Below are 25303 nucleotides of genomic sequence, written 5' to 3' on the forward strand. Positions count from 1 at the left end.
CAAACGCTACCCGATCCATGTCAGCCCAAAAAAAGGTTGCTTGACATCCTAGATAAAATGAGATGGTATTTCTCCTCTAATATTGATTCATTCATTATCTTCTATGGCGTTAAACAATTGCCAACAAGCACCACTAAAGGAGCCACTTGTATCGCTCCGTTGCTTTAATGCCGAGTGACGAATTATATACCCGCCGTCAAAAGTACAAGTAGGCTATAGTGTTGTATGAGCCATCAGCAGCCTACATATGACTTTACAAATATATACATATATACATTTTGGTGTTGCGTTGCTTGCCAAATATGAGATCACGTGCAACCACACCCTTTACAAAAAGTGATGTAGACAGCATGACTACGCTACGTTGGATGTCTCATTCCATGATAGATGTTGCCACTTCCTGCCTATCATAATTTGGCTGATTCATAATCACGCCGTCTAGTGGACTCCTTGAAAGAGTACCGACCCCCATCATTCTGATGTAAACGTCTCCACCCATTTTACCCACCTATACACCACCATCCCAATCAGCATTGACTACCGTTTCTTTCCTGTGAGCACAGAAATCACACACCTATGTGCATAAAAAAGATGTCTTCTTCCATACGCCATGCATCTCGATCGCTTTTTCTTTTGACACCAAGTGTCGATACATCTCATGGTGCATAGCCCCTTTTATGCAATCATGTGGCTCCTATACGGTAGTCTCTTTCATATTTCCCTTCCTTTCATGATCATCATTGTTGCCGTCATTATGAAGTTTGGCTCTTTCAATGAGGAGAAAACTAATATTATGGCTCAATATTGAACCTCATGATCACAGATACATTGCATTTCTTTCAAATGCCATGTTGCATTGAGTTTCAAATCCGAGCTCGAAATTTACCCAACTGCTGTGCTGGTGTTTTATCACGCCGATGTCGTTGAGAGCTGTGTGGCCAGGAACATTAGACTTGCATACTATGTTTATCTTTAAAGGTGCCATTAACTTCCATTTTTGAAACGTGCACTCACACAAACATCTTTGAGAAATGTCTTATTCTTGGAATTTGAACACACACCAAGTGGTTCGTGATAGCCGAGGGATGTTGGATATTGTCACCTTGTTTAATTTAGATCCTGATTTATGCATACGTAGACAATCAATCACCCCAAAAGCTCTTTGTAAAGGCCCTCCATCAATCAATCAGCTCATCAGTCCCTCCTTTTTGTGATCACAGAAATACCCACGCCCGCCATCATGCACATAAAAGATGTTGTCACCCATCATTTTACTTCCACTCATCTCTTCTTGTCTTTCCTTTCGTTATTGATGACACTCCTCAAACCCCAAGTCGATGTGAGTATGCCATTGTGGACAATCCATGCTGTGAGCGACTCATGTAGTACTAACATTTGTGGTGATCTTTAGCGTTTCATTGTTATCCTACTTCCATTGTCATTGCGATAATTGCCTCTCTTTTTAAGGTAAAACGTAAATCATATCGCTTTATGAGGAAGTCTATGCTCAGAATCCTTTTTGAAGTAGTTACCTTCCGAGATGAATCGTGGCATCCACTGGGGAACACAACCCGATCAATGAGAATGACAATGCGCCTATCATGGCTGCTGCAAGCTTATATGATGCATCCTCTCCCGAGCGGGATCGGGTGATACGTTCTCTTTGGTCTGCATGGGGTTGATATAGCAGCTCCCTTGGAGGAACCAAGCATTCAAGAGATGCCAGCCTTAGGGGATGTCCTGCTGTTGGCGATGGAGGCACAAATGACAAGAGAAAAACAGATGTCTTTGGTGAAGAACTCCTTCACAAAATCAGCGTCAAACATCGAGAAGATCCCGCCAAGGCATGCCAAAGCCAGCAAGGAGGATTACATGGTTGTCTTAGACGTTATCACGTTAATAGAGGAGAAGGCCATGTCGCCAAAGCAAGCGAAACTCCAGCTTCTTACGCTTGCTGCATACATGGATCCATTGAAGGCATTGCTGCTTTGTAAGTAAATAGAACGAATAGCTTTTTGGAAGAGTACTCATATTCATATTCTCCTTTTTGTATTTTATAGGTTGACGAAGTTGCCGTTGAATCCTATTGCAGACAAGGGGAAATTGGGGGAAGTGGATATACAAACCAGTTATTACGAACCTTCGCTATCATCTATGTTGGCGGATACAACAAAGAAAGTCGTATTGAGCTGGCCCATTAAAATAAGACTTGATGCAATTGTCCAACCTTGGTGCAATTGAGTTTCGGACATCCACTTGGCTACGGCGAAGTCAAGCCTGGCGACAGCACCACTATCACACAATCACTTTGCATCGACGCTTTGAAGCTCGCAGTATTGTCAAGGAATGCGTGTTTGAAAATGGCCACCCATCCTTGCTTATCAAGTGAATGGTAAGAACAAGTATACAGGAATTTCATGACTCTAACATCCCTTCTTTTTAGGCTTCCAACTCGTGTTCTACATGGCACAAAAAAAAATACACCATGGGTTCTTTACCATGGTTGAAATCGGGCGGGCCACAGTTGCAGATTCATTATCATCCTTGCATTCTTTTGTGACGTTTCAAGAATCTTCGTGTATTGCTAAAAGTGACCCAGGTGTTCTGGCATCGCTGCTTTCCCCTTATTGCTTCGGCTCCAAGACTCCACCTTCCTCCCAACAACTCAACCTCCAGCCCTGGAATCACAAAGCTCTACAGCTACATCGACAAGACAAGCAACAAACAAAGGGATCGTAGCATTTATTAGTATTCCCATTTCTTTGAACCCTTCCTCTTGTTCCTCTTTTTCTTCTCATCAAATTGCTCTTGCTCTAATTTTTCTATATAAAAGGGAGGGATCGATATTAAATTCCATTCTCATTCCATATTTGAACAACCCCTTTTTCGCTTACCTAATGCACGTCTTGCAGATGATTGTGGAAAATTCATCATCTAACGTCATCATACATGTTACACACGCTGCATACTATGCATCACCCCTCCTGTCATCCTTACATTGTAATAATCAGGTGCCAATTCCAACAGCCATTCGGGCTTGACTTCGGTACAATTCCGGATATAGTTGCGTGTCGTAAGAACAAACTCATGGAAAATGACCCATTTGGGCTTATGTGCGAGTCCTGATGATGGATGCATCGTCACGATTTGATTGTCCATAATCGTTGCATAGCGTCCCGAACGTTCTAGATGTGCCACCTGCATGAAGAATCCAGTAGCCAAAGCTTTGCGAATGCTTGAAAACCTTTTGGGTGAGGACAACAGCTTAAGCTTGTGATATTGCATCGCTCGGCCTAATTGGTTCCGCACATTGTCAGCCGATTTGAGCGCTCGATAGTTGAGGAAGTTTTGCCAACACCATTCGGGATCCTCGTTGTCTAAGACCACAAATTAGACTACATGCTATGAGACATGTCCTTTTAAACTCACTCTTTTTATACGCCCGATAAGCATTGAGAAGGGTGATATGATCGCTCTCTGGTAATACAAACTTGAGCTTTGCTGCATCGGCTTGTTTCCTTGCTTCATGAGGACGCACAAAGATTTGAGGTACTATGTAAAACAAGCCGTGTCAATTGCAAAAGCCTTATCCAATCAACCATACACGGCACATACCTGATAGCAAAGATACGATTGATAATATCTCATCCGAGCATCCATGTTTTGGACTTTCAATGAGCACCTTGCATAATTGAGGATCAAGAGGGAAGAGTGACATGAGAGCACCGGTGGGTGTAAGGGCACTTGTATCATCGAGGGCACCAAGGAAATGTAACAACTCGAGGGCACGCATAAGGGTTTCTGGTGCTGGTGGATCCATGAAATCAAAATGCACAAGGTCGTTGATACCCAATTTCTTGAGCTGCAAGACAACAGTGGCCATGTTGCTACGCATAATCTCTGGATACGTTTGCTCAATGAGCTCTTTGTGAAACGACTCTTCCGTATAAAGGCGGAATGCTTTGCCAGGTCTTGTACGTCCTGCACGTCCTGCACGCTGCTGAGCGCTTGCTTTGGATACGGGTGATACAAGTAACGATTCCACTCGAATGCGAGGATTGTATACTTTTTGCTTGGCGAATCCAGGATCAATGACATAGACGATACCATCGATGGTGAGTGACGTCTCTGCAATGTTGGTTGCCACAACCACTTTTCTTCCAGGTGGACCATTCTCACGACGTGGTGGTGGAGCATCATCAAAAATACGTTGTTGTGCTGAGGGTGAAAGTGTAGAATACAATGGTAGCACCTTGATTGGGCCACATTCAACCCGTCGCATCTCATTATTGATCTCGAATTTGATCTCTCGACATGCTTGCTCGATCTCTTCCTCGCCTGTCAAAAATAGCAAGATGTCGCCAGCTGCCTCAGTCAAGTGAATTTGTACAACGGTGCGAATGGCTGCTTCCAGATAATCGGGTTCAGGCTGTGGTGTGTAAAAGATCTCGACAGGATATGTCCTTCCAGGCACTGACTAGAGGAGTAGATGACCTTAGCTGATTGCTACTTGATCCTTTAAAAGAGGAGCTTACCAATAGCGGTGCGTCATTAAAGTACTTTTGAAACTTGTTGGCATCAAGGGTGGCTGACATGATGATCACTTGTAAATCTTTCCTCCTTCTGCAGATCTATAATATGCAAGAAGCATGCCTCTTGTTAGTTATCATCACCCTATCTCAATTTTCACCCTTCCTATTACCTGCTTCAATAAACCCATAAGGATATCGGTATTAAGAGTGCGTTCATGAGCCTCGTCAAGAATGATGGTGGAATAGCGAGATAAATCGGGGTCTGTCATGGCTTCCCGCAGCAACATGCCATCTGTCATGTACTTAAGGAAAGTGTTGGGGCTGGTATGATCCTCAAATCGAATACAATAGCCGACTTGTTGTCCAAATTCAACATCCATTTCATCTGCCACACGCTGCGCAACTGACATGGCTGCTACTCGTCGTGGTTGTGTGCATGCAATTTGTTTCCCTTTGAGCTGCGGCAATTCGTCGTACACCAAGAACTGCGGGATTCTACATCCACCGGTGTTACCATGACATCCATCACCATCCATCATCATTGATATCTTACTGCGTCGTCTTGCCGGATCCAGTCTCGCCCACCAAAACAACAAATTGATGAGAGTGAACCATCGAAAGAAATTGTTCTCGATACTTGTGCACAGGCAATTGTCGTCGCGTCTCAAGAATCGTCTTGTACCGATCGCTGAATGGCTTCTTGGTGAATGGGTTGTCGACTCCATTTTCAAGTTGCTCGGCTTGCTTTGCTGTTGTCTTTCGTGAAATCAGCCCGTAAAAGTCATCCTTGATCGTGAGCTTGGATAAACCCAGATCGTCCCCGTGCTCATGCATTCGATTGTAAAAGGTAAAGGAAGAGGGAAAAGGAACGTGCAGCAGTCGGGAATCAAGCACCCTTTCAATGTACCCTTCTGAGTTTGGACTTAACGAGCATAAAGTGCATTGATGTTGTGATCAAGAAGCTTGGGATCTTTGTGACCCGTGACCAATGCCCATTCCTTAGCAATCTTCTAGTATCAATGACTACAATAAACGATCATCACGCAATACGCAGAACCTAATCACTCAATTTCAGTGAGAGAGGATCCCTCTTCCCCCCCCCTCCAGGATGATTGACGAGCACTATCATTAAAACCTTCGTAGCTTTATTCGATGTATGTTGATTTGAGGGCGCATTGATTGGGTAGTGTATCACTACTATCAAGGCACTTCATATAGTAACAAGAATATGTATGAGATGACGCCTTCGTATGCTGTTTGCGGTGCTTACGGTCATGAAAGGTAATAAAGTAAGCGAATGTCGTAAAACAATGAACCACAGCTGACGTTCTCTTTGTCGGGTCCGGCTATTTGCACCTCCTTTACACCATCCTTTTATGGACTCAAATGGGACAATAAATCAATTTTGGCACACAAACGACAATTGTTTTAGCGACACCATGATCTCGCTCTTCTTTTTTATATCATCTTCTTCATATTCAAGATGCCAAGTCTACAACACTGTGCGTTTAGCACTTGAGCTTTCCATATTCATTACTCATCTACCTTGAGTATCCAATCCAATTGCACCACCAAGACACTTTGTGCAGCGGCCCCACCCATTTATCAGCTCATCACCACCATTCCCAGCAAGCGTTTTATCACTCTTTGCTGCTTGATTGTGATCAGAGTAATACCCACGCCCACCAAGCAGATATAAACAAGATGAATGTTGTCGCCCATCACTTTACCCCCACACATCTCTTTCTTTCCATCATATCACTCTTTGATTCCTGACATCTTCAAAAGCCCTTGGTAAGTGCCATCGTGGATTGTCCTCTTTGTGAAGGATCCATGTACTCATATTTGTGATGGTCTTTAGTCTTTCGTTGTTATCCTACTTTCATTGTCTTTGTCGTCATTGTGATATTTGGCTCTTTTATCAAGGTAAATCCTAATCATCTTGCTTGATGAGACACACGCTCACATTCCTTTACGATATAGCTACCTACTCATCATCTGAAAAGCTGGATTAAGTGGCACGCCGCAGCCCGCATGGAGGTGATACAACCTTTTCCTTGCATCGCCTTTGATGCTGTAGTACGATGCAGACCCTTCCGCTCGAAGCCATTATGGAACCAACAAATGAATCGGAGCTAATCACGCGATATCTTCTTCCTGCCTTTCAAGCATTATTTGATGACGACAAAAGAAAAACGCTAATACGCTGGTGAGTTCCAATGAGTGGCCATTGCATTGCACGGTTGAATTAATTTTGTTTGGAAGGACTGCCACCCAATCCGTAGACACCAAGCAGTCATCGTCATCATCAAGCAGCCGGCCTGACTGCATTATATCCGTCTTGAAGAATAGCTATCCATACAAGAATGTTGGATTCGGCGAGGTGAAGTCGCCTTTTGAATCGGGCAATCACCATGCTGTCAACAAAGACTTGTATCGATTGGGCCTATTCTGCAAGACAGCTATCAATGATGCGGGCTTGAGAGCTTGTTTGGCCTTGCATGCGGTTGGTAAGTACATAGCAAGATACCTATTACATCATTGAACTAACCTGTTTGCGTAGGTTTAAAGCCGCATACTTTTTACTTTGGCACTGCAAGCGAATGGCTTCTACACACTGATGACAGAGGTTTGCCGTCTCAGTATGCCTCCTTCTGTTGAAGATATGCCTGCCTATACGACAAATTGCAACGATTGATATGGGAGTATTGGCTCATTACATATTATACACACGCATTCAATGATGAAGAAGCCTCCCATTATGACAAAAACAATAAATTCTTATACACAGAGACATGTTCTTCAATATTGGTATGGGGGCCCAAATGTTGGTTGTACAGGTTGAGGCGTGGTCAAGTGGAGCAAGATCCTCCATTCACGCTTGGTTGCCATGGCGATCCTAGGCTCAGGTTATTGTTTATGCGTGTTCCTTTTATGTAGAAATACAAAAGAACAAAAGTATCTCGATACAATGATGTAAATGATGCCATCTTGCTTTCCGACCATCCCCTTTCAATCCAAAAACCAACCAAGTGATCCATATACTTTCACACATGAGCTGATAGCACGATACTCTAGGTATTATGTTTAATCCAGTGTTTATTCGATTGAAGACATGGTAAGCAAGGATATTTATCAAGCAACTATGATATAGATAAAGGAACACCATTGCATATTGAATAAGATACGGGGGATCACATAGAGGTAATAGAGAAGAATGTGTCATTGTATTCTTGGTTGTTACCGTCATAAGCATCTTCATCCATGATTGCAAAATAGCTGCTGTATACATTGACTTCAGTATCCCAACATCATCCATGGCTGTAAAACAACTTCTTTCGTCAAAGATAAAAGCCCTCTCGACAATCCGATCCAATTCATCATCATTCTCAGCCGTATCCACGTGACCATTCCTGCTGACAGCGCGACAAGTAACCAAAGCATCATTCCAAGATATCTTAGCACTGCACTTGATTGCATCCATCCATCAAATCCAATATGTTGGTTGAAAAAGGCCATGTGATCGCTGCTGGTATGCTTGCTTTTCGATCCGGTTGCTGGTCTACCTCTTTCTTGGTCGTTGTCTATCGCAGCTCAATCAGGTGAGGATTGCTTGTGTTGCTGCGTGCTTGATAGCTGATATGGCATCATCCATTAGAATCCGTGTATGCACCAAAACAAGTTGTTGCACGTAAAAAAGGTTGCTTCTATACAATGGCTATCTGCTGTCCACGCAAAAAAGGCTATAAGGCAAGTTGGCTGCAAGTAGAGAACGCTGTTTGAGCCTTGCTAACAGGAACAGCTGTTACGTTTCGTCGTGGCAGAGGAACGTGTAAGAGCGTGTGTTGTATAGGATGTCAAGGTTGTGAACGCTGTTTGAGACAATGGAGCGAACAGCAAGTGCTGGAATGAATGCTGTTACGTTTGGTCGTGGCAGAGGAGTGTGCAAGACAATGTGTAGCATCAAGGAAGGAGTGCGTTGTAGTAGAGTGACAAGAAGGCTGTGTACACGGGCCATGGACTTGCCATTCAGCCAAAGACAATCGGATCAAGGCAATTGTAGGATGGACATGATGGGTTGAGGCAAGGCAATCGTTCGCAGGTGGTAGTTGTATGTACTTGAATGGGGCAACAGTTGAGAATGGGAGGAAGAGCAAGACGCGGGAGGTGGAAGAAGTGGAAATTAAATAGTTCGGACACCTCTTGTATAAATGCATGAACACTGTACATCAATCCTTGATTATGATATTGCCCCTCTTCGAACCTGAAACTTTCACACAAGGTGCTCTTTAGCATGCTGATCAATGTTGTATTAAAAAAGAGATTATGTACATTTGAAAAATTGGGATGGGAGGGTGCAACGTGGGTTTACTATGTAAGTCGGCAATGGAGGTCAGCCCCGGATTCATGATTGATCGAAATAGTATGTATTAGCTTGGGATTCCCCATCTGTAACCTGAAACTTTGTCAGAAGGTTCGCTGGGACATGCTGATCAACTTCATTCATTAAAAAGTCGCAGGCTTCATTGTGAAGATTTAAAATGCGGGGCGACCCAAATGGTGGATGATGGGATCAAAAGAGCGGACAGCCCACCGCCCCGAAGTTGCCCACTTCCAACTTGAAAATTAGTCAGGATGGTGCTCCGAGCATGCTGATCCACTTTGTTCAAATAAAATCCTCACGCTTCATTTGAAAATTTGGAACGAGAGCGTCCAAAAGTTTGAAAGACGGAGACATTCGCAGGGTCTGTCTTTCAAGAATTGACACATTCTCTGTTTGGGTGTAGCTCAGTCAAATCAGCTCGGATCAAGCAACTTGAATGATGGAAATGATGGGCTGGAGCAGGAGAATCTTTCACATGCAATGGATTTTGCAACAACGCTGATTGTGAGGAAATGGCTGATAGCGTGCAATATATAGACTATTGTGGATAGTCATAAAGTATAATCCATCAATCCTTCCAGTCATGCAAGATAGCTGTGTTACATAAACACGTCCCTCTGCATCTTTTGCTCTGCCAGGGTCCACCTACTTGACAATGAACGAATACCACTCTTCATATAGCATCACGCTTACAAACATAAAGGTGCCTGTATCTCCAAACTTTACAATGAAACGTGGGTTTTGAATAGAGCAATGGGCTCGGCTTGGCCAACAGCACCTTGTGTGAAAGTTTCGCATTCAATGACGCAAACAGCCCAAAAAATATTTTTTTGCTCGTCGTCGTCGAAGAGGTCGACCCTCAGATCCAGTTTGGCTGGTAGCGACATTTGCGAAATCTGGGATTGGCAAGCTCGATCGTGAAACTTTCACACAAGGTGCTGTTGGCCAAGCCGAGCACATTGCTCTAATAAAAACCCCACGTTTCATTGTAAAGTTTGGAGATACAAGCACCTTTATGTTTGTAAGCGTGATGCTATATGAGAAGTGGTCTTTGTTCATTGCCAAGTAGCTAGACCCTGGAGAGCCAAAGATGCAGAAGGACCTCTTTGGGTAACTCAGCTAAAAAGTCAGGACTTCAGGGACAATGCATGAAAGGTACGCGACCCTCACTTTATGTCATACATTGGCAGCTGATAGCCACTTTTGTGCATTCCCAACTTTTGTGCATTCTATTGTAGGTGGACGATGCTCCTGCTCTAGACATTCATTTCCATGATTAAAGTAGGTTGATCCGAGTTGATTTGGTTGAGTTACACTCACACAAGATTACATCGGTTGAGCTACATCGAGCGTGCTCTATGTCCGGAGTGATGTAATCTCTCTTTGACCGTAGCTCAGTCAAATCAGCTAGGATCAACCTACTTTAATCATGGAAATGAATGTCTGGAGCAGGGGCATCGTTCCCATCCAGTGAATCACGCAACAATGATGATTGGATAAAAGTGGCCGTTAGCTAGCAATACATGCCTGTTCCTAGATGATCCATAAAGTAATTATACATTGGCCCTTCATTCATGCAAACGCAGCTGTGTTACACAACACGACCCTCTGCATCTTTTGCTCTGTCAGGGTCTAGCTACTTTACATTAAACAAAGACCACTTGTCATATAGCATCACGCTTACAAACATAAAGGTGCCTGTATCTCCAAACTTTACAATCGAACGTGGGGTTTTGAATAGAGCAATGGGCTCAGCTTGGCCAACAGCACCTTGTGTGAAAGTTTCACGTTCAATGTCGCAACTAGCCCAAAAAATATTTTTTGGTCGTCGCCGTCGAAGAGGTCGACCCCCAGATCCAGTTTGGCTGGTAGCGACATTGCGAAATCTGGGATCGCCCACGATGAACTTCATACTTTGACACAAGATTCCTTTGACCCCGGCAAGCACGTTGATCTATTAAGGAGCCCACGTTTGATTGTAAGATTCTGAGTTATGGGAGTCTTTATGTTTTCACTATGCTGTAAGCATGATGCTATATGAAGCGTGGTCTTTGTTCAGTGACAAGTAGCTAGACCCTGATAGAGCAAACGACGCAGACGCGCGCCCGGGCGTGTTTGTGTAACCCAGCCTATCATGCAACTCGAAAGGGCAATGCATAATACATAGTAACCCTTCATCAATTGGTAGTTGATAGTGATTTCCTCCCATTCACCTTTGTTTCCCAATCCACTGCGTAGGAACGATTCCCCTACTTTGGACATGCATGTCCATGAGTCAGTTACCTTGATCCGGGGGGATTTGACTGAGCAACGCTCAAACACAGAAGTATCATCCAATATCAGAAAATTTTATCTGGTTAGTTATACGTAAACTGCCACTTGATAGCCCATTCCTCCCAATCATCTTTGTTTCCCAATCCAATGCATGTGAACGATTGTCCTGCTCCAGCCCAGCATGCTCATCATCCAATTTCACAAAAATCATTTTGCAAAGTTATTTGTAAACTGCTGGTTGATAGCCCATTCTTTCCAATCATCTTCATTACCCAATCCAATGCATACAAACGATTGTCCTGCTCCAGCCGATCATCTCCATCCTTCAGCTTTCTTTATTCGAGTGGATTTGATTGAACAATGCTCAAACAAAGAAACATCATCCAACGTAAGAGAAATCTATTTAATTTCTACTTCTTCCACTCCTACAACTTCTTGTCTCTTCCTCCATTCTCAACTGTTGGCCCCATTCAAGTATACAACTACCACCTGCGAACGATTGTCCTGCTTCAACCCATCATGTCAATCCTACAACACTCTCGATCCGATTGTCTTTGACTGAATGGCAAATGCATGGAGTGCACACAACCTTCTTGTCACTCTTCTACAACACACGAGCCTCTTGACACAACACACGCTCTTGTACGATTCTCTGCCACAATCAAATGTAACAGCGTTCATTTTAGCAGTTGCTACTAGCAAGATCTTACTCCATTGTCTCAAACAGCGTTCTTTACTTGCAGCAACCTGCCTTGCAGTCTTTTTGTACGTGAACAGCAGACAACCGTTATATAGAAGCAGCTTTATTTACGTGTAGCAAGGTGCTTCAATGCATACGAATGATTGCTATGGAAATGGATCTGAATATTGCTTTGGCATGTGGGATGGAAGGGGATTGGATATATACAACGCGTGGAAGAGGGCATTGTCTACTTGGTCTTGATGCTTTCAACTTGGACGATTGGAGAATTACACACGCTATTCCATGGCAGCTACAATCATCATCTTTTGTGCAACATGTCAACCAAGTACAATCATCATCACCCAACTGCATATGCATGTAATTCACCATCACGCATCAAGTGCCACTTATTATCCATCTTAGCACAATGCACGCCCAAAGGATAGAAGATTTCCAAATCGATGTATATCTCCCATTAAAGTGATGCGCAAATCTATCTCTTGTGAATGATGTTGGATAACAGTAAAAGGTTACTTTAGCAAATACAGGTTACATTGACCAATCCTTCCCAAGACGCTATAGTGTAAGAGATCCTGAGTTGGACCTCGTCATGTGTGAGAACTTGTTGGATTGTACTATACAAAGATTTATGGTTCACCTGTGAATGATGTAATGAAGGAAATTAAGAAAAAGAAAAGGATTCATTGTGTCTTGAATAAAGGCTGTATTCGATTGCATGTAACTCACCTCCCTTTCTTTTGTATTAGAAGATCTTGTCAATAACATCATAGCAACGTTCCTTTTTTGGATTAAGATCTTCGAGTATTGTTATTACTATACACCGGGAGATACGCTTGACATCCTTAACAAATGGCATACCTCGCCACTCATCCACTCTTTAAGCTCGGCATCCTCGCTTGCCTGTTCAAGATCATCGCCCATCGCGTAGAACCTGATCATCACCATTGATCTCAGCTAGCTTTATTCGATGTATGTGATTTGAGAACTAATGTGGAGCATTAATTGGTTGATTGATCACCGCGTAGACACATGCATTATTAGGAAGTTCATCCACCAGTGCATAGTAACAACACTCAACCCAATTTTGCAGATGCAGTATATGTATTAGACGATGTCATCATATGTTATTTACGATGCTGATGGTAATGAAAGATAATAAGGTAAACGAGTTTCTTTGTATTGAAAATGTAGAACAATGAGTTAAGCAGCTGACGTTGACTGGGTTAAAGTGCCAAAACCGCACCCTGATTTTACTGCCCTCCTCTCTTTCACGACCCGCCTTTTGACAGACACACGTTAATGGACACGAACGAGGATCGGGAACAATACGTGTAAGTGCACTGACAGTGAGCATGTACAAAGAGTCTCTAATTGTTTATTCTATTGCAGGGAAGATCTATTGGCGTCTCTTCGAGAACAGATCGATGAGGAAAATGACAAAGAAAGGGAGCAGCAGCAACAGCAGCAAAGTGAAGTTGATAACGAAGCGACCGAGAATGACAACAATGAGCAGGCAGCAGAAGAAAGTGGATCGAGTATGCCGAATGGGTTATCAACGCCTGTAGACGTGGTGTCTTCCAACCAGCCCAAGAAGAAGAAGAAAAAGAAAAAGAAATCCAAGACAGCCAACCTTCCTGAAGCTGGCAGCGAGATCCCTGACAATTATCAAGAAAAGTACAACGAGGATGTGATCGATAATCCTTATGATCCGTAAGTCAACGTTGATATTACACACGTATATGGGATGGTACCTGATTGTGTTGTGGTCGTCGTCAATAGATCATTGCCTTTATCCCAGCGCGTCGAGTATGCTATTTGGAAGTACAAGAAGAATCACAAGTTTTCAGAGGGAAAGCGCGCCATCTTTGACAACTATTTGCGCTTTGGTGGTATTGAGACGGGTCCCAATGCATTTATGGGTCGTGCGACGGGTGGTGATCAAGATGCTGACGGTGAACCAGATTGGGATGCTGCCAAAATGAGCACAGCTATTGTTCCAGAGGATGATGAAGAACTCGAGGTCAACTTCACGGAGGTGGCTCAAGTCTATCTTGGCAACACTTTTGTACGCGAGAGTTTATTCATTGGACAACAAGATTTCATTGATGCACCTCTTTTGGTGGACGCATTTTTACGCTATCTCCAAATCCGGAACGTGTGTCCCGAATATGCCGATGATATCGCACGTGCACGTCAAGTCGTCGCTCAAGCCAAGATCGAACTTCCTCTATGCAAGAAGATCATGTCAGGATTACCAGGCGATTTCAGCAGAGCATGTGCTGTGTTATTTGGTGGTGGTATGCAATCAGCTTGGGCGTTTGAGGCAGCTTCATGGATGGGATCAACAAACAAGACAAAGAACATGTTTGACAAGTTTATGATGGATACATTTGGAGATGCCAAGGAACAAGATGAAGCAAAGGCCATGGTGTCGCCTGTTGTCAAGGATCCAGATCAGCGAAAGACGGTGGATCAACGTGAGAACCTCTTTGTCAAGCTCAAGGATATTGAACAATTGGATGCCAAGGCCCCAGATAATACTTTGGCCAAGGTTACTCTCGCCAACTATGAAGATGAAAACGATACCCTGGATATTTTGTTGGAGCATAGCACCACAAAGCACATGATGCCTGGAATGGTCATGACTGTCACCGTTTGCCAGTTGGATAATGGCTTTTGGTATTTGGATCGGGCCAATTGTGTGATGCCTTCCTTTTACATGTATGACGATTGTATGGATCCCGATGTCTTTTGCTACTCGTAACACAGCACATTTGATAAATCCCCTCCATTGTACTTTAAAAAATACTCAACAATGATTTGCTTTTTCCCCAATCCATCATCATGTTCTTGATTGCTAATACCATAATTCTTGTCTTTGGAGTCACAAAAAATGTTATTATGTACATAGTGTGTAGTTATTTGCTATAGAGTGCTTGTTCTATGGCACGTCCTACGTCCCAATCTGTGGCCTGCAATCGAGATTTTGCTTCATGTGCATCAAATAAACCATAATCGGTAAGGAAGGTCACCTTGCGTTCCTGAACCAGCTGAAGATAATGTTCGTACCATGCCTCCTCAATTCTGAAAGCCACCTCACGCTCTTTCGATCGATCAATTTGCTTGACACGGACACGGAAGCCACCACTAATAGGTCGATGATCGGAAGCAAGTACTTCATGACGTCGATAAAACAAATTTTCAGCATTCTTGGAACGGTACAAGATACGATCACACCATGCAGGCACACGTTTCTTTTCCGATCTATCATAATAATCTGTTCCTGGATCATATTTGTATGTGGGAAGAAAGTCGATGCGGCTTTCCTGGAATAAAAGTAACTTGAAGAGTGGGTTGACAATGCGTTGTTTGAGCAATTGATCCTCCTTTTGTAGATAGGCCAAAGCTTCATCTCGCTCCATATTTTGAATACAATCGATCACCTTGTCACGGTTCATGTTGATGCGGTAATTGAGATCACCCGACAAGAAACAGTGTTCATGATCCAGAATCATGCTGCCATCACCACCATTGGAAAACACGCCATTGTCATCGTCACGTGCACGAAAATCGGCTGATTGCAAGATCCCTTCAGCATCGGCATTACGTTGTTGCGTATGAGATTGGCCAGCTGCAAGATGGCAATTGACAAAGCAGAGTGATGCATCATCCAGCTGAAATCGAATAGCGATACCACCTTTGTTGCCATGGAGACTCTTGTTCATCACTTTCATACCGGTCTTGACAACGGCCGATTCCACATTCGACACACGCCGCAACTCACTCGATTTGACAAAGATACAGCTGAACAAGCCCACAAGTTGATCGGTCTTGATCACGGTATAATCAGCATGCTTGTAATTGTCGCGAATCACTTGCACCAAATGGTCATGCCATAACGTATATCGATGTGTCAAAAGCTCATCAGCTTCTTGTAAGGATTCGATCTTTTTGCGTGAGGCAAACAATGAACCTAATTACGTATGGAGGATGAGGACGATGATAATCGAAAAGGAAAAGAACACATTCAAACTTACGAGCTGTTTGTTTCTTGGATTCCAAATCAACAATTTCTTGTATGCCCACGACAATAATATCAGGATCCTGCATGCCTCGTAACCATTCACGCACCAACTTGTCGTCACTCGCTGTCAACTTTTCAGGCTTGTTGGCATCAATATTCCATGAACAAATAAGCACGCGTGTGTCTCGCTCTCGACAAAAGTCGCCTTGATACATTTGCATCTTTTGATCTATCATCAAATGAACGCTATTAATACCCTGTGTACCCACATATATTCATCCCTTCTTTTACCTTTCCAATATTCAGGCAATAAACCATCCCATAATGACATGTAACCATGTGAGTCCACACTAACCACCTGCGTAGTTTCATCCCCAATGGCCATTCCAATATCCTCAACGACGAGCTTGACAATAGCACTATCATGTGCTTTCCACATCTTGACGACTGTCCAACGTACAGGCCTTGTGTCGTATACGTAAATCATGCCCGTATTATAGCCCATCCATACATGATGCTCGCCCACAGCGACCATGGAAGTGATACCATACATGGAAACGGTGATGACTTCGAGACGTTCCAGGGTGTTGGCATCCCATACACTTGCTTTGCCATTGTCATGAGCAGCTACTACCTTGCCTACGTGATAGGGCACCGTAGCAAACTGAGTAATGTTGCCAAGATCATTGGGAATGCGTACACGTGGAATTTCATGCTCCTCCATGCCATCACGATACACCTCGATCGTACGTCCTGATGACATCCACAAGTGCCTTTCACGTGTCAACAAGGTTGCTGTAGTCCTTGGGGTGACTGTACGTTGATCTCTCAATCCAATCGAGTGTGCGTCCCATATACACAAGGTGCCTCCTTCATCCAATGTCCATATTTCAGTGTTGCGGTACCGCATAATGGCGGTGATGGTTTGATCATGGCGTGATTGGGGTCGAGTGACAATACGTCCAAGCGAAGTATCGATGATCATAAGCTCGCCTTCTTTGAGACCCACCCACAAAAAGGCACCTTCATCCTTGGGTAATGGTGTAGGTGCAAAGGCCAATGCATAAATCTTGTCGGCATTATCATTGGGCGCAGCGGAATCAATCGAGTACAAATGCTGATTCAAATCCGTATTCCAAAGCCGAGTCTCATGAGCACCCGTTGCCAAGTATCTTCCACATGCTGCTACTGCGCGAATGGTCCCACGATGTCCCGTATGGATCTTACGCTCACGACGAATAAATGGCTTTTTGCGAGAGGCGTTATTGAAATCAGGATACACTCCATTCACTTGTTGCATTTGAATCGCTTTGCGTGCACTGGTGGCTCGTGTGCTTTGTGATCGTCGTAATCGATTATCGTCCTCAGAAGGTTGAGATGATGATGTTGGTATGGGTGGGGCTTGCATGTGATGTTGATGGTGATGGTGATGATGGTATCCACCAATACCAGCTGCAGCAATGGTATGTGAACGTGCAAGCGTAGAAGTAGAAGGTCGTGGTGGTAGTACAGGAGCTGGTTCAGGTTGACTACGACTATAAAGAGTAGGACGTGGTGGTAAACTTGGAGGAGATATGGATACATTCGAATCAGTACAAGATTTGTTGTTGTTGTTGTTGCTATGATTGGATGAGGGTATACGAGCAGCGCTATGGTATTTCTTGCTAGGTGGTGGAGGTGGTGGTGGTGTTCGTGCATGAAATAGATGTAAGGATGATTGTCTGGGTGGTGGAGGTGGTTGCTGTGGTGGTTGCTGTGGAGATGGTTGCTGCTGTTGCTGTTGCTGTTCGTTACCACTACTTGTCAAGCTGATACCACTATCACTGGAATCCTGTGCTTCCTCTTCCTCTTCTTCACTATTATCACAGAATGGGTCCTGAGACGATGACGCTTGTTGAGTAGACGAGGATACATCTTGTCGTGAAGGTCGAGTTGTCAAATGGCCAAATTGATGAGTGAGCATAGAAACAGCAGCGGGAGCTTCTCCATGACTAGTTGTTGCAGCACGCACAGGCGGTTTGGGTGGAATACGAGGCCGAGTCGTTGTCGTTACCGAGGGTCGAGAATTCTGCAAAGGAGGGTCAACATAGGATGACACGACCATTGGATGTTGCTGTTGTGGTGCTGGTGGTGGTGATTTCGAAGCTGGCTTGACAGCAGCAGGAGGAGGCGGCGATGACTGATCGGGAGGACGAGTAGCTTCTTGTTGTTGAGCCCATCGTTTCTTCAACTCCTGAAATGAGACGGGCTGTGGATCATCCTCAGTAGTCATGCTGAATGGGCACCTTGTGATGAGAGGGAAGCGATAATAAGGGCGAGCCAAAAAAAGAAAACATAATGAACTATAGGCACCTCAATTTTTAGCCGAAGCAGCAAGAGCACATTCATCACAACGACAGCTATGTAGCACAAACGCATAACGTGCATCTCAACCTCCTTTGGTTTCATATCACAACTTTGTTAAATAAAGATCAATGCTCTGTGTGTGTGTGTGATTTGTACCTGGATTTGGGTCGTGTAAATCAATGCAGCTTTGTTGTTTCACCTGCATTGGATCACGTACATGTAAATGCAAGTCTCTTTATGCTTATCATCATCATCATATCAACATTATCTTTGTACGTAACACCACGTGTATTATTACCCCTTGTTTCTGGAAAAACTTTGGCAGCAGCCCAGCTACATTACTTGACTAAAATAAATCGCATGCACAAGGGAGCAGCATCCAAACTTAAATTCATGCACATTCTTGCACGTCTTCTTGTACATAGTGCGTAGTAGTAGATGTCAGGCAGTGCATGTGAATGGCTCGCCAAAACACAATGCATCTTCTTGTTTTACACCCGAATTGCTATGTAATGCCCGCCAGCAGCACAAACCCCTTATGTCCATGATGGAATTGAGCACTTATATTGTTACCATGCATCTTGTATTAGATGATAGAATACGCTAATCAGCCGTCTACGTAGGCTTTCTTTGTTTTGGTAAAAGCTGGTTGCATATCAATTCCTTGGACCTGAATGTATACCAATTCCTTTGCAGAGACCTGTTTAATAGAGATTGGTGGGCGCTAGGATACGTCGATGATAACCAAGAGTATGAGGGACTCAGCACATAGCTCGGTCAATGTCTCAAACGGGCTACATACTGAATGCTCCACCACCTAATTACAGGCTTTATCCCCCTCAACATGACATAGGGTCGATATCAATAACAAACTTTGAGATGAAGGAATATAAACATTTTACTTTTCTCTAAGATTGGATCTCTTTAACTTTAGACTTGATGAGCTCATCAATAACCTTGTTGTGTTTGTCAGTCATTGTTTGAACCTAGATTCATTGTGTAAGCAGAAGCACGTGGCATTAACATTTCCAAACTACTTGCCAATTTTTCTAATTTCTTGATCTCATCAGCAGGTGCAGATTTGGCGTCTTGTTTTAATTGCTTCATGCCATCTTGGCGGATATTGCGGATCTTGGATTTCATTTGTTCACTCATTTGGCTTACAACCTTGCTCATCTTGTCACGTGTCTCCTTGGTGGCTCTACACACACACACAAAATGATGTCAATACACCTTGTATCCTTGTTGATTGGGAATACGTACTTTGGTATAGGAATGCGAATCATTTCGTTTTCGACGACAGGGTTCAAATTGAGGCCTGCTTCACGGATGCTCTTGTCAACTGCCGAGCGAAACTATACGTCCATTGTTAGCAACATCCTTGAGGTTTGAAAGCAACAAACAACACCACCCATGCAACCTCCCACCCCCAACATCCATTCAACTATACCAACCTCGGCGTCATGTACAGCGACAAGCAATGTTTGTGGATCACGGATGCTTACTTGAGCAAGATCACGCAATGCATAGCTGGAACCTTCAATACGAACACGCACATGATCGAGAACAGCTATTGTCATCCATTGAGAAACCCGTGCGGCATGTTATTAACAAACAATCATCCATCCGATTTCTTTGTTTTGTGTATCACATACCAGGATTAGCACGGCCTACACGCAACGTGCTAAACTGCTCTTTGAGTGAAGCAATAGTGCCATCCATACGGTCTTGTAACTTGCTTTGGTCAAAGACTCGCACAACTTCGCTGTCAGAAGAAGAGGATGCTGCTGCCGCTGCTGCTGCTTGTTTTTTGCTTTTTTTTGCATACGATCGGATCTGCATGGCAGGCGTGAATGGTCGACATGCAGCTACTGTAAAGGATCGTGGAATGAAACGACTGGCCATGGTGTTCAATGGAGTAGGGATCTGGAAGAGAAAAACTTTCAAAGCGAGAGAGAGAGGAGACTGAGACATTAGGTACCGAAATCATTCCTGCTATTGTTGCTGGGTTGGCTGCTGCTGCTGCTAGTAGTACTACTGGTTTCCTAAAATATATGGGTGTCTTGTTTTTTACGTTGCAACTCTAAAAAAAGGGAGGGTAAAGAATACATCATCATTGCGTTTGTTATTGACATGTCTCTCATTGTTTGTCACTAACGACACCCCCATAATAAATTCGATGGCTTCCGTGATTTTTCCATCATCATCTTCCACTCCAATTCACACCACCACTACACATACATATCCATCACTTCTTTCTTTTTACCCTCGTCCATCTTTTATGTCTCCAAGCACGGACGTCGCCATGACAAATAACCGTAATAGCAGCATGTTGGATAGACATCATCCACACACCCTTTCTACATTGGTGAGTGTATACATAATAAGATGATAACGTAGAGTGCTAACATGTGGGGATGTAGGATTTCCAAGGTGCGAGTTATGCTGCGGCGGCAAAATCGGTCAAATCTGAGCTGGACCAGTTAAAGACCGAATCCAAGGACAAGGTAATCCATACTCGATTGCCACTCAACATGAAAATCTGATACACTTGAGTAGATGTTCCAAAGCCAAATGGATGCATTTTATCTCTTGTTTACACGATTTCTTGATGAACGTGCCAAGAGATGCAAGCTGTAAGTGGATTGTATACAACAAACAATGACGCACAGACCAACACTTACGTTCATATGCAGTGATTGGGACAAGATTCAATCACCCTCACCCGAGCAAATTGTGCGCTACCAGGATATTCCAGAATGTAAAGCATCCCAAGATCTTCAAAAGCTTGCCGTGTTAAAACTCAATGGTGGCCTTGGAACAACCATGGGATGTGTGGGTCCCAAATCGGCCATTGAAGTGCGTGACGGCATGAGTTTTCTTGATCTATCGGTGCGCCAAGTCGAGTATCTTAACAAGACCTATGGTGCCGATGTCCCATTTATCTTGATGAATTCGTTCAACACCGATGAAGAAACCAAGCGCATTGTGAAAAAGTACGAGCGTCATAGTGTTACTTTGCGTACATTCAACCAAAGCAAGTACCCACGCATCAAAAAGGAGTCATTTTTGCCAGTGCCTCGTTCACCCGATTCACCCATTGATGAATGGTACCCTCCTGGACATGGTGATTTGTATGAAAGCTTGTATCAATCAGGTGTCCTTGATGAATTGCTTGCCTCTGGTAAAGAGTACCTCTTTGTATCGAATGTGGATAATCTTGGTGCAACGGTGGATTTGAACATTTTGCATTACATGGTGGAAGAAGACACGGACTTTATTATGGAGGTGACTGATAAGACAAGGGCTGATATTAAGGGTGGTACGTTGATTGATTACGATGGCAAGATTCGTCTTCTTGAGATTGCTCAAGTACCCGATGAGCACGTGGAGGATTTCAAGTCCATCAAGAAATTCAACATCTTCAACACCAACAACATTTGGATCAACCTACGTGCTTTAAAGCGATTGATGGATCAAGATAATATGGATCTCGAGATCATTGTCAACAACAAAACAACCGATAGTGGCCAAAAGGTGATCCAATTGGAGACAGCAGTAGGTGCAGCTATCAAGCACTTTGGTAATGCACGTGGTGTCAATGTGCCTCGATCCCGTTTCTTGCCTGTCAAATCCACCTCGGATCTCTTCCTCGTCACCTCCGATTTGTATAAGCTTGTCCATGGCCAGCTCACGATGAATCCTCAGCGTATGTTCCATACCGTGCCACTCGTCAAGCTTGGTGATGAATTCAAAAAGGTCAACAACTTTTTGTCCCGGCTCAAGACCATCCCCCACATTCTTGAATTAGATCATCTCACTGTCACTGGCGATGTTGTCTTTGGTTCCAATGTCACACTTAAAGGGACCGTTATTATTGTCGCTAATCATGGTGAGCACATCGATATTCCATCTGGTGCCGTTCTCGAGAATAAGATCGTCACAGGCTGTCTTAGAATCCTTGATCACTAGTAGCACTAGAACTTTAATAGGCAAATGCAGGACATAGAAGAAGGATGATGACTACTACAATACACATGCTTTATTGAAATAACAATAACACGAAAAGAGATAAATGTGTAAGAATGATGGGAGGGTACTGATTTACAGGAAAAGGGGAAAAAGAAATCAAAAGGCGAATATAACAATCTATTGAGTATCCCATGCTTCAGGCTGAGGTGGGGCGTATCCCTGCATGGCTGGGGACGCTGTATTGGTATCAGGCGTAAAGTTTTGCATTGTAGGATAAGCGAACGCATTGGACAAGGTGTTGGGTACCATATTAGGTCGAGCATCAAACATGATCTGTCCAAAGAGTGCGCTATCATTGAGAAAATCAAGGCTGTCAAAGTCGATGTTTAGCTGTTGTGAATTGGAAAAGTCGCTTGCTAGAATAGATTGGAATGACTGTTGCGGAATTTCAGTTGCTGCTGCTGGTGGCGGTGGCGGTGGTGGTGCTGTTGTTGTTGTTGTCATGGTATTTTGTTCCATGGGTGCAGGTGCCGATGTTGGTGGTGGTGCATGTGATAATGTGGCCATTGTGTTGTATGGTATGTCATTCGGGGCGCTCGATGTGGGTGGCGTTGTATTACTTTGTGTTGAAGTACCCATCATGGCTGCTGCTGATGGTGAATGTTGTTGTGGTGGTGGAGGAGCTGGTTGAGAATAAAGAGCAGCTGTTGTATTGTCTTGACTATCATATGGGAATCCTTGACGTTCGCTCGTAGGCTGATAAAGTCGGCTATGTGCAACCAATAAATCACTTGCTGTATTCGCCAATCGCTCGCACATTGGCCAATATGGTTTAAGTGACTAAAGAAGTCGTTAATACATTGATCTGTTGCTAGTAGGTTGGTGGTAAAACTTACATCAATGAGGTCGTACAATATCCTTAATGCTGTACTACTCCTCCTGCATGCTTCAGGACCCTTGGAAAATGTGGATGTCATAAGCACAGTGGCAAAGACGTATGCTGAGTAACCCATAAAAGGGAGAATGTTGGCACCACATAGATCACGCATCGCCCTGAATACACCAGCAGCTGTTCGCACGCTGACTTTGCACGTTTCAATGCTTGATTGTATAGCACGATATATACCAGGATCCACATCCACTGATCGAATATCACCATAGGCAAGACTTCCACGATGTAAAACCATCAACGATGAGCACCATACAGCATGCATTGATAACCATGTGTTGAAAGAATTGAGACCAGCATGATCTTTGTGCTTCTCGACATTGACCGTTGTAAATTGAAGATGATCCGGTAGATTATCTCGCCAATTCCTTAGACTGGTATCCAAGCCATTGTATTCGGGAACAGGTGGCCACACAATGCATGAAGAGTCACTCTTGGCACGATTCATGATGCTGTTGACTTCGCCAAATAATTGTACAATCTTGAGATAATGTCGTGTGGCATCAAGCAATGAATCATTCACCGTTTGCTTGTTGGATGAAATCGGCTTGCCGGATACTGAAATGTTTTGGGTGGGATCACGCAACACAAGGCTCTCCGGAATATTGGGTGGATTGGCATCGACGTCTATCTTTTGGAAACCTTGTGGACGATTGGTGCCAGCACTTGAAAACCTATGGGATCATGGTTCATGTATTAGTAAATACACTCATAATCCAATCTAAATGCATACATACTTGTCAATAGCAAGACAACTCCAAAAAATGCGACGTCGCATTGCCATGGCAACCGTATCCACGGTACCATCCTTTGACAGGATCGGTGTGCTCAAAGTCTCCTCCTTGTTCAATCCCAGTTCCTGACAAAATCTATCGTACAATGTTAATAAGCCAATGATAGACCTCTTTGTTTCAAATCTCTTACCTTACGGCTAAACCAGCATAAATCCATGCCCTATATTTTTCTTCTTGTTAGCGGGATCTACTTTTGAAACACACATCCCCACTTTACATACTTTGCTCCCGATGCACGACCATATTCAAGACATGCCATGATACCCCAAAATTGTAGATTGGGCAATGTGGGTTCCAATAGGCTGCCATCAATCAAAGCAGTGGCTTTGGCTGCAAATCGTTCGCCGGCCCAGTAGGGTGGATCCGTCTTGATATTGCGATCGTCGGAATAACTGAATAAGCGGTTACTCAGCAACATGTTTCTCTTTTACCCATTTTCATGCCCCCATTTCTCGATCTCCACACACACCCGCCGCCGCCACTTCCTATTAGCCTTACCGAGCACCAATTGCCAATACACTCCATAACAATGGCCTCGACACTGTACCATCTTCGATCTGCTTCGTGAGTGTGGCTCGATGAACAATAGGAAAGACTGAGTTGATGTATTTGAAAAAGAGCTCGACCAGATGCATGATTGTTTCTTTGGGCGGTAAATTGTCATCCACTATACAACATAAAAGATGAGAATAAAGAAAGACCATCATACCATCCATTAATCGATTCATACCTTTGATTGTACTACGTCCATTCCTCGGACTTGTACTGTGATTGATATCAGCTTCAGTGACAACCGGTAATGCTGAAGGACCACCAAGTTGTATGATACGTCGTTCCATTTGTGCGAGTCGTTCCTCCAACATTTGCACGTATCCTTTCCTTGGTCCACGTTTCTTGCTCTCTGTGTATTCGCATTGCGTATTGGAATCTCGGCAGTGATTGCATTCGGGTTTGGTGCCGTCGCATTTGATCTATAGACCACGGTGTCAATTGACATGGGGGTTTTCGCGAACAAGACAAGCGGCCACTTGCCTTCTTTTTCCTACATATCACACATGCTTGTGTTGCTCTTAATCGTTTCCGACCAGCATGGTGCTCATGGTGTTCATCGTTGTTGGAATCAGAGTTCATAACAGATAAGCAGCCGAAAAAGTATAAACACGGGTAAAAGAAGAAAACGGGTGGTGGCACCATGAATGCTCGTTGCGGCACCTATCCTGCACTCAGTCACGTCACAGCCAATGAACCGTGCGAACATCGGCTTTTTTATTACCCTCCATGCTTGTTCTTTAGAAAATCCACGGCTAGTTCCGAAGAGTAGAATC

General features: G+C 43.8%; 7 protein-coding genes across 7 annotated transcripts; 3 read left to right on the top strand and 4 right to left on the bottom strand.

Annotated features, from left to right (window-relative positions):
• Positions 1-2745: 2745 nt before the first annotated feature.
• O0I10_003827 (ATP-dependent helicase HrpA) lies at positions 2746-5366 on the bottom strand (the record flags this gene model as incomplete). The annotated part of the gene is made up of 8 exons (XM_058483894.1): positions 2746-2822; positions 2895-2934; positions 2998-3377; positions 3430-3552; positions 3616-4477; positions 4536-4631; positions 4703-5027; positions 5086-5366. The coding sequence occupies 8 exons, from the start codon at positions 5364-5366 to the stop codon at positions 2746-2748; spliced, it is 2184 nt and encodes a 727-aa protein (XP_058345283.1).
• A 1277-nt stretch (positions 5367-6643) lies between these two features.
• Positions 6644-7193, top strand: O0I10_003828 (uncharacterized protein; the record flags this gene model as incomplete). The annotated part of the gene is made up of 3 exons (XM_058483895.1): positions 6644-6741; positions 6798-7042; positions 7096-7193. The coding sequence occupies 3 exons, from the start codon at positions 6644-6646 to the stop codon at positions 7191-7193; spliced, it is 441 nt and encodes a 146-aa protein (XP_058345284.1).
• Positions 7194-13192: 5999 nt separating this feature from the next.
• On the top strand, positions 13193-14657 carry O0I10_003829 (uncharacterized protein; the record flags this gene model as incomplete). Its single annotated transcript, XM_058483896.1, has 3 exons — positions 13193-13224; positions 13283-13603; positions 13673-14657. 3 exons carry the CDS (start codon positions 13193-13195, stop codon positions 14655-14657), a joined length of 1338 nt encoding a protein of 445 aa, XP_058345285.1.
• A 154-nt stretch (positions 14658-14811) lies between these two features.
• O0I10_003830 (uncharacterized protein) lies at positions 14812-18189 on the bottom strand (the record flags this gene model as incomplete). Its single annotated transcript, XM_058483897.1, has 3 exons — positions 14812-15866; positions 15931-16146; positions 16209-18189. 3 exons carry the CDS (start codon positions 18187-18189, stop codon positions 14812-14814), a joined length of 3252 nt encoding a protein of 1083 aa, XP_058345286.1.
• A 982-nt stretch (positions 18190-19171) lies between these two features.
• On the bottom strand, positions 19172-20168 carry O0I10_003831 (ribosome recycling factor; the record flags this gene model as incomplete). The annotated part of the gene is made up of 5 exons (XM_058483898.1): positions 19172-19249; positions 19305-19464; positions 19527-19618; positions 19718-19833; positions 19919-20168. 5 exons carry the CDS (start codon positions 20166-20168, stop codon positions 19172-19174), a joined length of 696 nt encoding a protein of 231 aa, XP_058345287.1.
• Positions 20169-20544: 376 nt separating this feature from the next.
• On the top strand, positions 20545-22235 carry O0I10_003832 (uncharacterized protein; the record flags this gene model as incomplete). The annotated part of the gene is made up of 4 exons (XM_058483899.1): positions 20545-20631; positions 20687-20770; positions 20823-20899; positions 20960-22235. The coding sequence occupies 4 exons, from the start codon at positions 20545-20547 to the stop codon at positions 22233-22235; spliced, it is 1524 nt and encodes a 507-aa protein (XP_058345288.1).
• A 177-nt stretch (positions 22236-22412) lies between these two features.
• On the bottom strand, positions 22413-25109 carry O0I10_003833 (uncharacterized protein; the record flags this gene model as incomplete). Its single annotated transcript, XM_058483900.1, has 8 exons — positions 22413-23075; positions 23132-23858; positions 23922-24053; positions 24109-24138; positions 24200-24370; positions 24477-24645; positions 24709-24949; positions 25011-25109. The coding sequence occupies 8 exons, from the start codon at positions 25107-25109 to the stop codon at positions 22413-22415; spliced, it is 2232 nt and encodes a 743-aa protein (XP_058345289.1).
• Positions 25110-25303: the final 194 nt, after the last annotated feature.

This window comes from Lichtheimia ornata (assembly GCF_029851405.1).
Source record: "Lichtheimia ornata isolate CBS 291.66 chromosome Unknown scaffold00013, whole genome shotgun sequence".
Lineage (NCBI taxonomy): Eukaryota > Fungi > Mucoromycota > Mucoromycetes > Mucorales > Lichtheimiaceae > Lichtheimia > Lichtheimia ornata.